Here is a 13,664-nt window from a genome sequence, read left to right as displayed (position 1 = left end):
TTAACCCCAGTTTGTACTAGTCCCAGAAAGTACTAGCCCCAATCTGTACTAGCCCCAGTCTGTACTAACCCCTGTCTGTACGAGCCCCAAGTCTGTACTAACTCCAGTTTGTACTAGTCCCAGTCTGCACTAACTACAGTCTGTACTAGTACCAGTTTGTACTAGCCCCAGTCTGTATTAACCCCAGTTTGTACTAGTCCCAGAAAGTACTAGCCCCAATCTGTACTAGCCCCAGTCTGTACTAACCCCAGTCTGTACTAACCACAGTCTGTACTAGCACCAGTTTGTACTAGTCCCAGTCTGCACTAACTACAGTCTGTACTAGTACCAGTTTGTACTAGCCCCAGTCTGTATTAACCCCAGTTTGTACTAGTCCCAGAAAGTACTAGCCCCAATCTGTACTAGCCCCAGTCTGTACTAACCCCTGTCTGTACGAGCCCCAAGTCTGTACTAACTCCAGTTTGTACTAGTCCTAGTCTGCACTAACTACAGTCTGTACTAGTACCAGTTTGTACTAGCCCCAGTCTGTATTAACCCCAGTTTGTACTAGTCCCAGAAAGTACTAGCCCCAATCTGTACTAGCCCCAGTCTGTACTAACCCCAGTCTGTACTAACCACAGTCTGTACTAGCACCAGTTTGTACTAGTCCCAGTCTGCACTAACTACAGTCTGTACTAGTACCAGTTTGTACTAGCCCCAGTCTGTATTAACCCCAGTTTGTACTAGTCCCAGAAAGTACTAGCCCCAATCTGTACTAGCCCCAGTCTGTACTAACCCCAGTCTGTACTAACCCCAGTCTGTACTAACCACAGTCTGTACTAGCACCAGTTTGTACTAGTCCCAGTCTGCACTAACTACAGTCTGTACTAGTACCAGTTTGTACTAGCCCCAGTCTGTATTAACCCCAGTTTGTACTAGTCCCAGAAAGTACTAGCCCCAATCTGTACTAGCCCCAGTCTGTACTAACCCCTGTCTGTACGAGCCCCAAGTCTGTACTAACTCCAGTTTGTACTAGTCCCAGTCTGCACTAACTACAGTCTGTACTAGTACCAGTTTGTACTAGCCCCAGTCTGTATTAACCCCAGTTTGTACTAGTCCCAGAAAGTACTAGCCCCAATCTGTACTAGCCCCAGTCTGTACTAACCCCAGTCTGTACTAACCACAGTCTGTACTAGCACCAGTTTGTACTAGTCCCAGTCTGCACTAACTACAGTCTGTACTAGTACCAGTTTGTACTAGCCCCAGTCTGTATTAACCCCAGTTTGTACTAGTCCCAGAAAGTACTAGCCCCAATCTGTACTAGCCCCAGTCTGTACTAACCCCTGTCTGTACGAGCCCCAAGTCTGTACTAACTCCAGTCTGTACTAACCCCAGACAGTATTAGCCCCAGTCTGTACTAGCCCCAGACAGTATTAGCCCCAGTCTGTACTAGCCCCAGACAGTATTAGCCCCAGTCTGTACTAGCCCCAGACAGTACTAGCCCCAGTCATGTACTAACCCCAGACAGTACTAGCCCCAGTCTGTACTAACCCCAGACAGTACTAGCCCACGTCTGTAGTAACCCCAGACAGTACTAGCCCCAGTCTGTACTAACCCCAGACACTACTAGCCCCAGACAGTACTAGCCCCAGTCTGTACTAACCCCAGACAGTATTAGCCCCAGACAGTATTAGCCCCAGTCTGTACTCACCCCAGACAGTACTAACCCCAGTCTGTACTAGCCCCAGACAGTACTAACCCCAGTCATGTACGAACACCAGTTTGCTCCCCTTTTGCACTCCTGAACCTCGGTCTAGTGGTTGACGCTTGACTCAGATTTTTCCCTTTTCTCTCCAGGAGGTGGCGCTGTGCAGGCAGCTGCCCATGGACTCAGACAGCATGGCTCCCGTCCCCCCAGCCGTCAACCCCGCCTCCATGAACCAGGGATCCGTGCCTAGCAACAGCACCGACCCCTTCCTCAACAGGCAAGTGCCCACTCTCCTCCGTCTCTTTCTGTCCCTTTCCCTCACTCTGCCTCTTTTTCTCTCTCTCCATCACTTTCTTCCCTCTCTCACCCCCTGTCCCTCTCTCACCCTCCCCCTTCTTCTTACTCTCCTCGTCTTTCTCTGTGTTTCTGTCTCCCTTTCTCTCTTTCCCCTCCCCATACTCTGGTACAGACTGAGATATTTGTAACTCCATATAACAGCTCCCCGATGGAAAATTTCCACACAGGTGTTCATGTCACCAAACCATGGCTGTTTCAGCTAACGTGGTACCCAAAGTAACATGATTTTGATTGGCTGGGGACAGGGTTCAGTGTACTGGCAGGGGGTGAGTGAGTGTTTTTGATTGGATGGGAGTGAAGGAGGGTTTTGATTGGCTGGGGACAAGGTTCAGTGTACTGGCAGGGGGTGAGGGAGCGTTCTGATTGGCCGGCGTACTGAGCGGGCGGCTGTGATTTGTGCACCCCCAGCGGGCCGTTCCACTCCCGGGAGCAGAGCACGGACAGCGGCCTGGGCCTGGGGTGCTACAGCATCCCCACCACCCCCGAGGACTTCCTCAACAACGTGGACGAGATGGACACAGGTACTCCCCCCACCCCCCCCTTCTCCCACCTACCCCCCCACCCCCCCCCCCAACCCCCCCAACCCCTGGCTCGCAGGGCAACCGCTCAGCCCGTCCGGCAGGCGCCTGTTAGCCAAAGCCGCTAACAGGAAGTGCATTTAACAGCGAAACCCCAAAAGTAAAAGATCAGTGGCTAATAAAAGATTGTTCGCCTCCAGCAAAAACACACTTACACTCCCGCCCCCCCCCCCCCCCCACCTTTGAAAATATAATTGTAATACCTCAGTAAGAAAATAAAAAATCTCTTAACCTCTCACTCTCTACCCCGCTTCATCTTTCTCTCCTTCTTTCCTTCTACGTCTCTTGTCTTTTGCTTCTCACTCTTGCCTGCTTTCTTCCTCTTTTGCCTCTCTGTCTCATCCCCCTTTCTCTCTCTTTAACTTCCCTCTTCCCCTCCCCCCTCTCTGTCTCTGTTTTCCCCCTCTCTCTCTCGCTCGTTCTCTCCCGCCCTCTTTCTCTCCCTTCCCCCCCTCCCTTCCTCTCTCTCCCAACCACCTTCCCCCTCTCAGGTGAGAGCCTCCCTCAGGTCAATATGGCCGCCCCGCAGCCCAGCCGTTTCCCGGACTTCCTGGACTCGCTGCCCGGAACCAACGTGGACCTGGGAACGCTGGAGGGGGCCGACCTCCTCCCCATCCTCAACGACATGGAGTCCGTGCTGAACAAGAGCGAGCCTTTCCTCACCTGGCTGTAGAGGACCAGAGACTGCACCTGTCCCGGGAAATCACTCCCAATTCCTTCCCCCCACATTTCCACAATGTTATAATACGTTAAAACTGCCTAAAAGTCATAGACAAATCCCTCTGACTTCAAAAAATAATTAAAAAAAACCACTAGCCAAAGTTTTTTTATTTTATTTTTTTAGGCTAATAGTACGTTTTCTTTTGGCATTTATGACAATTGTACAGTGAATCGCTGAAATGGTAGCCACACCAAACAAAGTATAGAAGTGTGTTTGTATATTATGTAGGATAGTTTATTAACTTTTTTTGTGCCCTATATTTAGAAACTTAAATAATTATTAAAACTGCATTCCTGCATCTGAGAGAGACGAGAACAGGCACGAACGTGCAGTCGCCAAAGTTGGCTGTGTCACGCAGTCTCATGACCGTGGAATGCATGCAGGGACACTACACTGCCAGCAGAGGGAGCCAGCGCTTCCTTTGATGCTGCAAACCTGAACGGGGTTCAGTACTGGCTGCCGAACGGTTGGTTCCCTAGCCAACACCGCCCTATGCATCCTCGTGGACTCTGAGATGAAGCCGGGATTTGAACCCGCAATCTCCACTGCTTAATCATGACTATGTCAAGATTGTAAACTCAGAAGCCTTAAAAACAAAATTTTCTATTTTTTACAAGTACCAAATACATTATTATAAAAAGACAGCTTTAAGACAGGAATTTTTTTATAAAGTGAAAATTGTATAAAGGTTAATTTCATTGTTTTAAGAAAAAGAAAAAGATTTATTTTAATTTTAAGAAGTATCCTTAAACTTATGCCAGTTTAGTTATTAGAAAAACAGACCTTGCGCTGTTCAGGAGTAGACTTGTTTTCTATCATGTACTTTTTATATAACACTACAGTATTCTTTTTATATACTGTAAAATAGTCCAGATCATCCTTTTTGCATCTGGTGCCATATTATGACTTTTAAGATTGCATTTTAGTATTTATCGAGAGCCATGATCAATTTTTTTCAGAGATTTTTTTTTTTTTTAGTACATTGTGATTTCAAAGCACTACAGGTCAGCAATGGGTTAAACTCTGTATGGAAACTGATTGCTGAGGGCATCAAGGTTGATTGATTCAGGTGATCAAAAGGTTCCCACTTTGTAAATATCAGCAAAGTAGGCCTACAGTACACACTTTGTATGTTTAAAGAACAGATCCCAACACCCAATCTTTTAGATTTTTCAGGGAGGGAAGATTGTTAAACCCATAGGGGGCATTTCTGTAATACCTGCACTGCGGAGAGTAGCTACGGGGGAAACGCTGAGTGTTCGCCGAATGAAACGGACCTAACGGTCAAGACGTGAATTATTTCTCATTCTGCCCAACCCCGCTGCAGTGTGTTATATTCACGACACCGCGGTTTCCACTTTTATATTGCATGTTGAATTACTATTTTGGTATATCTAGCATAGGTGGTTTGTAAACACCAATATTTAACATGAGTATACTATGTTTGGTTACTATGGAGACCGACAGGACTGAGGTGGCAAGAAGTGATGGCATTGGGCAAATAGTACGTGGGGGGAGGGGGGGGGGACGGTTCGATGCACACTGCTCATGACGTCCTAGATTCGTGCGTTTATGAGTGAAAATATGCTGGAACGTACTCAGACGATATCTTATACAAGGAGAGCGAGACAATTAAAAAAAACATTGGCCTACGTGATGGGCCCGAGCCCTGAAGCCTCCTCACAGGTAGAGGACATATCTAATGTCTTGATAGACGACAGAGCTTCTAATCGAAAGCCTTTGGAACAAAATAGGAAACGTAGAGATCGAAGTCCACTCCCCATTATAAACGGATACCGGGAGGTTTTGTGTAACGCAATGAATTGATCACTTTATCGGTGCAAACGCACAACAGAGTATTGCTGAGCGGGAAACTACACCATAATTCGACGTTATTGTATGTTATTAATCTATACAGTGTTGGAAGGTTTTAAGTCTTTAAAAAAACAAGTTATGGTTAAGAAACATTGGGCACTACTTACCGCGTCTTGCATTCGAAACATGAGTATTTTAACTCGACAATGCGTCACTATTACCTTGGCAGGGGGTGTGTGGCTACGTCGTGAGGCGCGAAACTGACGTACTGTACTCATTTTTATAGTACGGCAAAATAGTATACCTCAAACGTTACCCCTGTTGAAGACGCTTTTAGCTAGATAAATGCGACCATTCAGTTTCCTCGTGTTTTAAACCACATTATTGGTGGACATAATCAATTCACTGTCAAAAGACGCATTTTAGGGTGAGGTTTCCAAGAGTAGGGTAACGATTATGGCGAAAAACTAGCATTTAATCAGCTCATTCTTTGCCCAAAATTAAATAAAAAATAAAAATATGTCAACCATAAGAAACGGAGACTATAATGATTGACAGGTGTGTGCCGCCAGTGGGATAATGTGGCAGTGACGACGTGGGGTGGTGTGGAGCACAGTTTTGAAAAGGTGCTAGAATTATATTTGAATGCTTTGGCGCGTTGTTTCTGCTATGACTGCACGCGGAAAGAGCTGTATTCTCTGCAGGTTTCAAAATGAACGTGAAAGTGGATGGAGTAAATCTGGTGTCGCAGACTAACGATGCATGAGTGCAATGCGTTTAATGGTGGTGTGGAGTTCATGTGGAGAAATGTAACCTCAACAAAAAAAAAACATCTGACATGGGCAACAAATACATGCTCTTGTAACTTCTTAAAAAATAAAAATGTTTCCGTAACCAACGTGCACTGAGTTTGGTGTTTTGTCTTGGCGAGTCTACTGGTCTTTGCGTTTAAATTCCACATTACTGCATATGATTTAAGGACAAACCTTAATACATATTTTAAAAGTAATTTAACGTCTTTATGCAAACTCCAGAAGGGAAGCTTTGCTTATGAATCACAATTTCAGGAGCTATCTATCCATACTCTATCGAAAAAATATTAGATAAATATAAGGCAGATTACAAATCAATTTCTAATTTCATAAAAACACGTTATAATGGCAATTTTGATTATCTTGCATACTTCTAGATTATGCAAGATGATCATAGGGGCACCATGTGTTTTTTACGCAGGAGGCATGTTCGTCAAGAATGATGACGCTCATTTTCAAACACAGTAGCAGAATGGCCACCAGGGGGCGTAATGCCATCATGGATTTTTTTACAGTCTCTGCATGGATTGCAGTGCCCCAGATAACGTCATTCTGTCATGTTTAGATAACGTGACATTTTTTTTAAAAAATCCAAATTTGCTGTGATGATGATAACTTATTGTATATGTTCATATGTATACGACTTTTTCTTTTCTCACTTTTTTCATTCAAACTAAAAGTACTTGAAAAAAGTGCTAAAAGTGCCGATATCGAAAGCATGTGAGTATTCAGAACAATAAAGCAAGGAATAAACACAATAACCAAATCCAACAATTTTACATCAATAAAATAGATTATGAAATAAAAACAAAAAAATGACCAATTTAATAACTAGAGCTATTATTTACCATTAAAAACATAAACTGCTAAGTCTGATGAACAATATCCTTTTTTCAAATAATGTTCTTACATTCTGGAGATGAAAATTATGCAATGAGGTTATTTACGTTTTTTTTTTTCTTTTTAAGCGCATGTGTTCCAAATGAAGAGATAAACAGGAAACCTTAATCTGAACTCAAAAGCTAGTTCCTCTTTCCTCTTTAAGCCCCAACAGCTGAGACAATAAACAGAGCCTGAAAATGCACTTAACAAAACAAGCAATCATTTTTATTCAGTTACCATCATGTTTATGAGCCATGAATCTCACATAACATCCACAACCAAGTCTTGCAACAACACACACAAAAAAAAAAAAAACATTTTGTCTTCTCTTTAACGTCCATTTAAAGTGCAAGCACTGCTATTGCCCTTAACCTGTTTCCGTAAATAATTCACTCACTGTCAATATTTGAAAATAATATATGGTCCCACATTCGGTACATACAGTGCGCTGTAAAAATTTAGTGAATGTCTGACAGGCGATGATGATGATAATTTATTTAATGGTCAGGGGAACACAGCTGTCCTCATGAATGATCTTATAAAAATAAGAGCACAAAAGGAAGGGCAAAGACAGTTTGCGGTGCAGTAAATATCAGAGCCGTGATGGCTCTGTAAACATTAGCAGTGCGGAACAGTGTTGTATAAAGTTATGCAACTCAAAGTCAAACTTAGAACAAGCCGGATGGGGATACAGGTAAATCTAGTGGTAACACAGACTCTGTGGTGTTGTTTTTTTTTTTTTTTTGTTCTATGGTCACGTTCGTTTCATTAGGTCCCCTTGAAATTAAGAGCAGTGTTTCAGCATCGGTTCTGCCGCACTAACACCACTAACGCCAACAGGACGTCTTCTCTTCTACGAACAGATGTCCACAGTTTTTTTTTGTTTTTTTTTTTAATTTATGAAAGACAATTTCCATAATCAAACATGGAAATTATGAATTCCATTTGCCTGAAATGCAGAACAGACTCCCACTCTCTCTACACTTCCTGGTACAAAACGCTGCTGAACTCTGACCCCTGTCTCAGAACAGGCCTGTTTTTTTTTTTTTTTGTTTTTTTTTTTTTTTTTTGTTTTTTTCAAACTAGCTTTGCCCTGTTTGATCCCAGATATTTCATTGGACATTCATGCAATCTGTATTTTTCTGTCTGGCATTGTAATGTCATGTTTGGGACGCAAGAGGATGATCCTTTTTTGTGCTTTTCTATTCTTTACTTATAGTATTTGTTCAACCTGCTTTTCAGAGGAAACTATACATCCTTCACAGTCAACCCGATGTGGACAGCGTCCCGCATCTTGCCACTATTATAAAATTTTGTATTGGTACATTCTTTTAAAATTTTGTAATTTTACATTTTATCATTTTGTTATTAAAGATAGTGGAAAAAAATATAAATTACAAATCTAATTTTGACTGAGCAAATTCTGTCTGTTCTGAAGTAAAAAAAAAAAGGAGGTAATTAATTCATTGTAATAATGTAAAATAAATATTCAACATATTCAAGAACTTGGAATTTTCTTTGCCATCATAAGACTATAGAGTCCTCCAGAAAAGTTTCTTATACCAGATATTACTTTGCATTTTTAAAAACTGAAAAAATGTATCTCATAAATATGTGATGAAAAAACCAACATATGAAAAGTTAATTATATAATATTTAAAATTCCCTTTGTCATATTCATCACGGTTCTCCTTCAAACAGCTCCATCACCCTGGAATAGAAAAAATGTCAGAATGTCAGTTTTTCAAACTCATGTCATTTCAGAACAAAAATATCTCACACATAATTTTACCTTATGGGAAATGATCTTTTTTCAAAAAAAAAAAAAATCAGTCCAGCATTTCAAGTTTAACACTGAAATTTAACATACTTTTTTACAAGCAAAGTATGTGCATAATCAAACAAACAAAAATTTAATTCTCCAGATAAAATAGATGTGGAATAGTAGGTTTGTTTCCCTGTCATAATCTACAGTTGTGTCATAATCTTCATAACTACGTAATCTGTCATAATCTACATAATTCATCATAATCTACTGTAGTATCATAATCTATATAATCTGTCATAATATACTGTAGTATCATTATTTATATAATATGTAAATCTACAGCAGTGTCATAATCTATATAATCTGTCACAATCTATATAATCTTCATAATCTACAGCAGTGTCATAATCTATATAATACGTCATAATCTACAGCAGGGTCATAATCTTTATAATCTGTCATAATCTACTGTAGTATCATAATCTATATAATCTGTCATAATCTACTGTAGTGTCATAATCTATATAATCTGTCATAATCTACAGCAGTGACATAATCTATATAATCTGTCATAATCTACAGCAGTGTCATAATCTGTATAATCTGCCCCCCGACGGGTGTTGCTAAGCGACTGTTGGTAAGTGCCCGTCGCTGGTCATAATCTGTATAATCTGTCCCGCGACGGGCATTGCTAAGCGCCTGTCGCTAAGCGGCCATTGCTAAGCGCCCGTCGCTAAGCGCCTGTTGCTAAGCGCCCCTCACCCCGCAGCAGCCGCAGCAGTCCCCGCAGATGGTGCCGATGAGACCGTTGAGGACCTGGAAGGCGCACAGGGCCGCCTGCACCAGCCCCATGACCAGCAGCAGGGAGAAGAGCGTCAGGTGCCAGGGCACGATGCCCTCCGGCTGCAGGCAGGCGTCCCACATCGAGTGGTTCGACAGGTAGTTCCTGGAGAGGACAGGTGAGAGGGGCGGGGGGGGGGGGGGGGGGGGGGGGAGGTGGTGAGAACTAAGGCTTCTTTCAGGCCTGAGGAGAACACTCGCTCCAGGTTCACAGGGACCAGGGTTTGGAAGGATCGATTCCATTTCAGTTTTAGGAAATTCACTTGGAAAAAAAACTTTTTAAACGTGCATTTCTGCATGTTTGGAATGAGGTGTTTTTTTTTTTTTACATTTTCAAGTTTCAATTTGAGTTTAATAATCCTGCATGATTATCATGGGATGGTGTTTGTCGGTAGGATGACAGGGACGGGAGGAGACACCTGCCGGATCATATTCGCTCAGATCTAACATCAAAACTCAGCGCTGACGCAGTTCAAATTGGGTTTGGGCAAATCTGAACCATGAGCATCTAGACTGCGGTCATAAATAACGACAAATTGCGGACTTGTCAAGAAATGGAATGGATGTCCTATGAAGAAGCAAGTGTCCACAAGGTGCAAGGGGTGGCATTCATTAATTTACAAATGCTAATAATGCTCTATAGGGTTCTTTAAAAAATGGAACGGACCCCAACATCACTCGAATGGACCCCAACATCACTGTATTATCAAAACATACATATGCAAGAAGCTTGTAATTTTACTATGGAAAAAGGGCTATTTTAACAGTCATTAAGAAATATATACAATACATGTTACTTGCTAGACTGCCTACACAATCAAAGACAATCACATGCAGAAATATTAACAGCTGCATATTAACATAAGAACATAACTGCAATATTAGCAGCTGCAATATTAACATAAGAACATAACTCCCAAAAAATGACACTGTCGATGTGCAGGAGGGCTTCAGTGTATGCCCGTTTTTTGTGGTTTCCCTTCAATCAGCAACCAGTTTAAAGCCTTCGAACTATTTAGCCAATCATTGACTTAATCCTTTGAAGAGTAGATTTAAAAAAAAAAAAAAAAAAAAAAAAAAGATTTTTTCAAAATTCCGAGTCGGTGTTCTAGAACTCGGTCGTTTTCAATTACCAGTAGCGATTGTTCCATCAGCGTTAGAATGTTCAGTTAGGAACATTCTAATCACGTATTTGTGACCTCGCGCGATAAAAGGGTTAAATGAAGCGGGTAATCGCTGAAACGCACCCAAAAAAATGTTTGCGTTTGGAAGCTGGAGCTGCAGATTAAAAATAAAAATAAAAAGGCGCTCCTTAACTTACCCTTCTTCGAAAGGATAAACAAACGTGGCGTTGCTGGCCGTGTCCAGGCCGCATTTGGGTCCGCGGTTAATTGCGACGGCGGAGATGATGATGGAGTACCCGGCACCGGCCAGTCCCACTCCGGCAAAGATGATGGACGTGAACATCTGCAGAGACCAGAGGCATGCACACTGACCAGGGAAGAGCCTGACACCCGCAAATATACACTAACACTACATTACTATCATATTATCATCCAGACTGGTTCGGCCACTGTTCTGTTTTGTAGAGAATATCAGAGAAGGTGTGCCACTCACATATTTAACACACATTATTCAGATATAGAAGCCATCTCTCTGTCTGTATCTGTCTGTAGGAAGGAGTATTTTACAGGCCTGGATCACAGGCCTGTGATCAGGAAAAAATTGGACACTTTCAATACATATTAGTATTGTATTAGTGAAAATATAGGTTTGCGTGCATGTGTATATGTGTATGTGTGTGTGTATGTGTGTGCGCATGCATGTGTATATGTGTATGTATGTGCATGCATGTGTATGTGTGTGTGTGTATGTGCGCGCATGCATGTGTATATGTGTATGTATGTGCATGCATGTGTATGTGTGTATGTATGTGCATGCATGTGTATGTGTGTATGCATGCATGTGTATATGTGTGTGTGTGCGCGTGCATGCTTGCATGTTTGTGTGTCCGTGTGTGTTTCTTTTACTCACCGCAAAGCGTTTCCCGCAACTTTCATTGCCACAGCAACCGCAGCAGTCATTGTTCTTCAATCCCAGGAAGACGAGGGCAGGGAAGATCATCTGAAACAAAGGGAAAATGGGAATGTGGAATTATGGGAACGTGGGGAGAATGAGGAAAACCAGGAACGAGGAACATCTCTCTACATTTATTTCATCTGATTGAAGCTTACACTAACGCAGTCCGCCCAGACTCCAACACCCTTTAAATATTTATTGAACCATAAGGATGGTCTGACGAAGGGGTATATGTCCGAAACACTTTTTTTTCTTCTTCTACATGTCTGTTTTTCTGTGGATAAGCACCCATTTTTGGGCAAGCTAAAACAAATTCATCTTTTTATCTGTGATGAGCCAATATTCACAAATATGTTCCTCACACAAATTGATATATACTGAATCTGTATCGCACCAAATTAAAATGTGGATCTTAGCTGCTGTTAGGGAGCATTATTCTCTCTGATGTTTCTCTCTGATTCTCTAAAAAAATATATATTTTCCCCAAATAACTGTATATTGACCAAAACATTACGTATTTTTATGTCTAGAAATGTATACATATTATTTCATGTACACACTATTAATGTTTGTACATTATTCATTTTAAAGCATGTATAATGCTGAATATTTTGAGAAAACATACTTGTACTGTATTTTTCATAATTTTGTAAGAGAACATTGTGTGACATCTCTCTTTCTCCCTCTCAGGAAAGATTGCCTGTATGGCTTTTTTTTTTAAAAAAAACCAATTTAATTTGTTTACCTGATTAACATTAGGCTGGTTTCTCAGACACAGATTAATCATGGTCTTGGATTAAACTGAGTTTTTTTTATGGGGAATCTCCGTTCAAAACAGAATTTAGTTTAGGGTTTGGCTTAATCTGTGACTGCGAAACTGGCTCAAAATGTTTCTTATAGAAGTCATTACTTAAAAAGCGTACATTTTGCATTCATGTTGCGATGGTAAATATAAATAGAAGCACCTTAAAGTACAGTAATTTGTCTTTTGACCTAAACAAATGCCCTCAGCACCGTTGGAGGATAAAGTGCAGGTTTTTATTCGAAAGTTAAATATCTTTTCAATCACAATATCTGCTGTTAGTTCTAAGCAATGCTTATCAGGTTTAGCTGGAAACTTTTTTTTAAATTGCGCCCAGTGAGCTGTTGCTTAAATGATTTCCAAAATCCAGCCTGAAATAATGTTTAGAACAGCGATGTTAAGCTCTGGTCAACAGTGTCACTTGGTTCCTGTATTCACCTTAAAATTCAGAACTAAGAGAAGAGGTGATGTGAATAAACTGTATCAACCGTTTTAACTCATCGGTAACATTCTGATGACCGCTATAAAGCAGCGGACTCCGTTGCACCTCCGCGGTGCCAGCGTTTGGACACATTTGCGATCACAACTTCCCGCAAGCATATTACGCGACACACAACAATCTGAAGTACTTCAGCCTACTCACCAAAACGCCAGACCCGAGTATGCCGCCGAAGTACCACACCTCGTCGGTGATGTTTTCATTGCCTGAAGCGGGCACACCGCCCGGAAAAAACAGCAAGATATTGCATAGAACGCAAAGGATAGCCAGTGGGATGAGGGTGATGCCCAGACATTTGGCGCAACTACCAGAGCACATGGTTCCTGATTGCTGTGGGCAAACTGGAGTACAGAAGCAGTTTCAAAAAAATAATTTAAAAAAACCACAAAAAAAAAAAACTTCAACCTCTCCAGTGAGTCTGTATTGCTGAATAGAAGCTCCAGGTTTTTTGATCAGACAGAAGCATTTATAGACCCCTGGACGAATGATGTCATTGCTTAAAATTTGATTTACAGCGGGGCTAGGCTGTGACGGCCATCTGCCTCCGTTAATGTTCTACCAGGACAATTAGATTTGCAGGGGCCCCATCAAACCAGTATACCTGCTGACGGTTGTTGAACGCTGGGCCCTTCGAATTATAGTATGTTTTTTGAAAAGGGCTTTTTCGAAGGCCTACGTCACATTTGAGATGAAATATTTTATGTAATTCACGGATGTACCTGTACAGATACCAATCACAATGGTAGATAAAACTACACAAGATTCTGACTTAAAGAATTGGGCTACGTTTTTCATTACAAAGAAACATTATTATTATTATTATC

The 13,664-nt window shown here is 41.6% G+C and overlaps 2 protein-coding genes across 3 annotated transcripts in view; one reads left to right on the top strand and one right to left on the bottom strand.

The window, feature by feature from the left end:
• The window catches only part of wwtr1 (WW domain containing transcription regulator 1), a 48,132-nt gene extending 42,093 nt beyond the window's left edge, over nucleotides 1-6,039 (top strand). The window contains exons 5-7 of one of the 2 annotated variants that reach the window (XM_035414830.1): nucleotides 1,837-1,964; nucleotides 2,453-2,565; nucleotides 3,114-6,039. In XM_035414830.1, coding sequence (XP_035270721.1) covers nucleotides 1,837-1,964; nucleotides 2,453-2,565; nucleotides 3,114-3,295 — 423 coding nt within the window. In that variant the 3' untranslated portion in view covers nucleotides 3,296-6,039. The remainder of the gene's footprint in view (nucleotides 1-1,836; nucleotides 1,965-2,452; nucleotides 2,566-3,113) is intronic. The other variant, XM_035414831.1, reaches the window with a different exon arrangement.
• A 1,016-nt stretch (nucleotides 6,040-7,055) lies between these two features.
• tm4sf4 (transmembrane 4 L six family member 4) lies at nucleotides 7,056-13,332 on the bottom strand. Its single transcript, XM_035412709.1, has 5 exons — nucleotides 12,985-13,332; nucleotides 11,495-11,584; nucleotides 10,782-10,927; nucleotides 9,383-9,566; nucleotides 7,056-8,563 (listed from the first exon to the last, which is right to left on the bottom strand). The coding sequence occupies exons 1-5, from the start codon at nucleotides 13,156-13,158 to the stop codon at nucleotides 8,546-8,548; spliced, it is 612 nt and encodes a 203-aa protein (XP_035268600.1). The 5' UTR covers nucleotides 13,159-13,332; the 3' UTR covers nucleotides 7,056-8,545.
• Between the last annotated feature and the right edge of the window lie 332 nt (nucleotides 13,333-13,664).

The sequence above is a fragment of the Anguilla anguilla genome, chromosome 4 (genome assembly GCF_013347855.1).
Source record: "Anguilla anguilla isolate fAngAng1 chromosome 4, fAngAng1.pri, whole genome shotgun sequence".
In the NCBI taxonomy this organism is placed as follows: Eukaryota; Metazoa; Chordata; class Actinopteri; order Anguilliformes; family Anguillidae; genus Anguilla; species Anguilla anguilla.
This window is presented reverse-complemented; position numbering and strand designations above follow the sequence as displayed.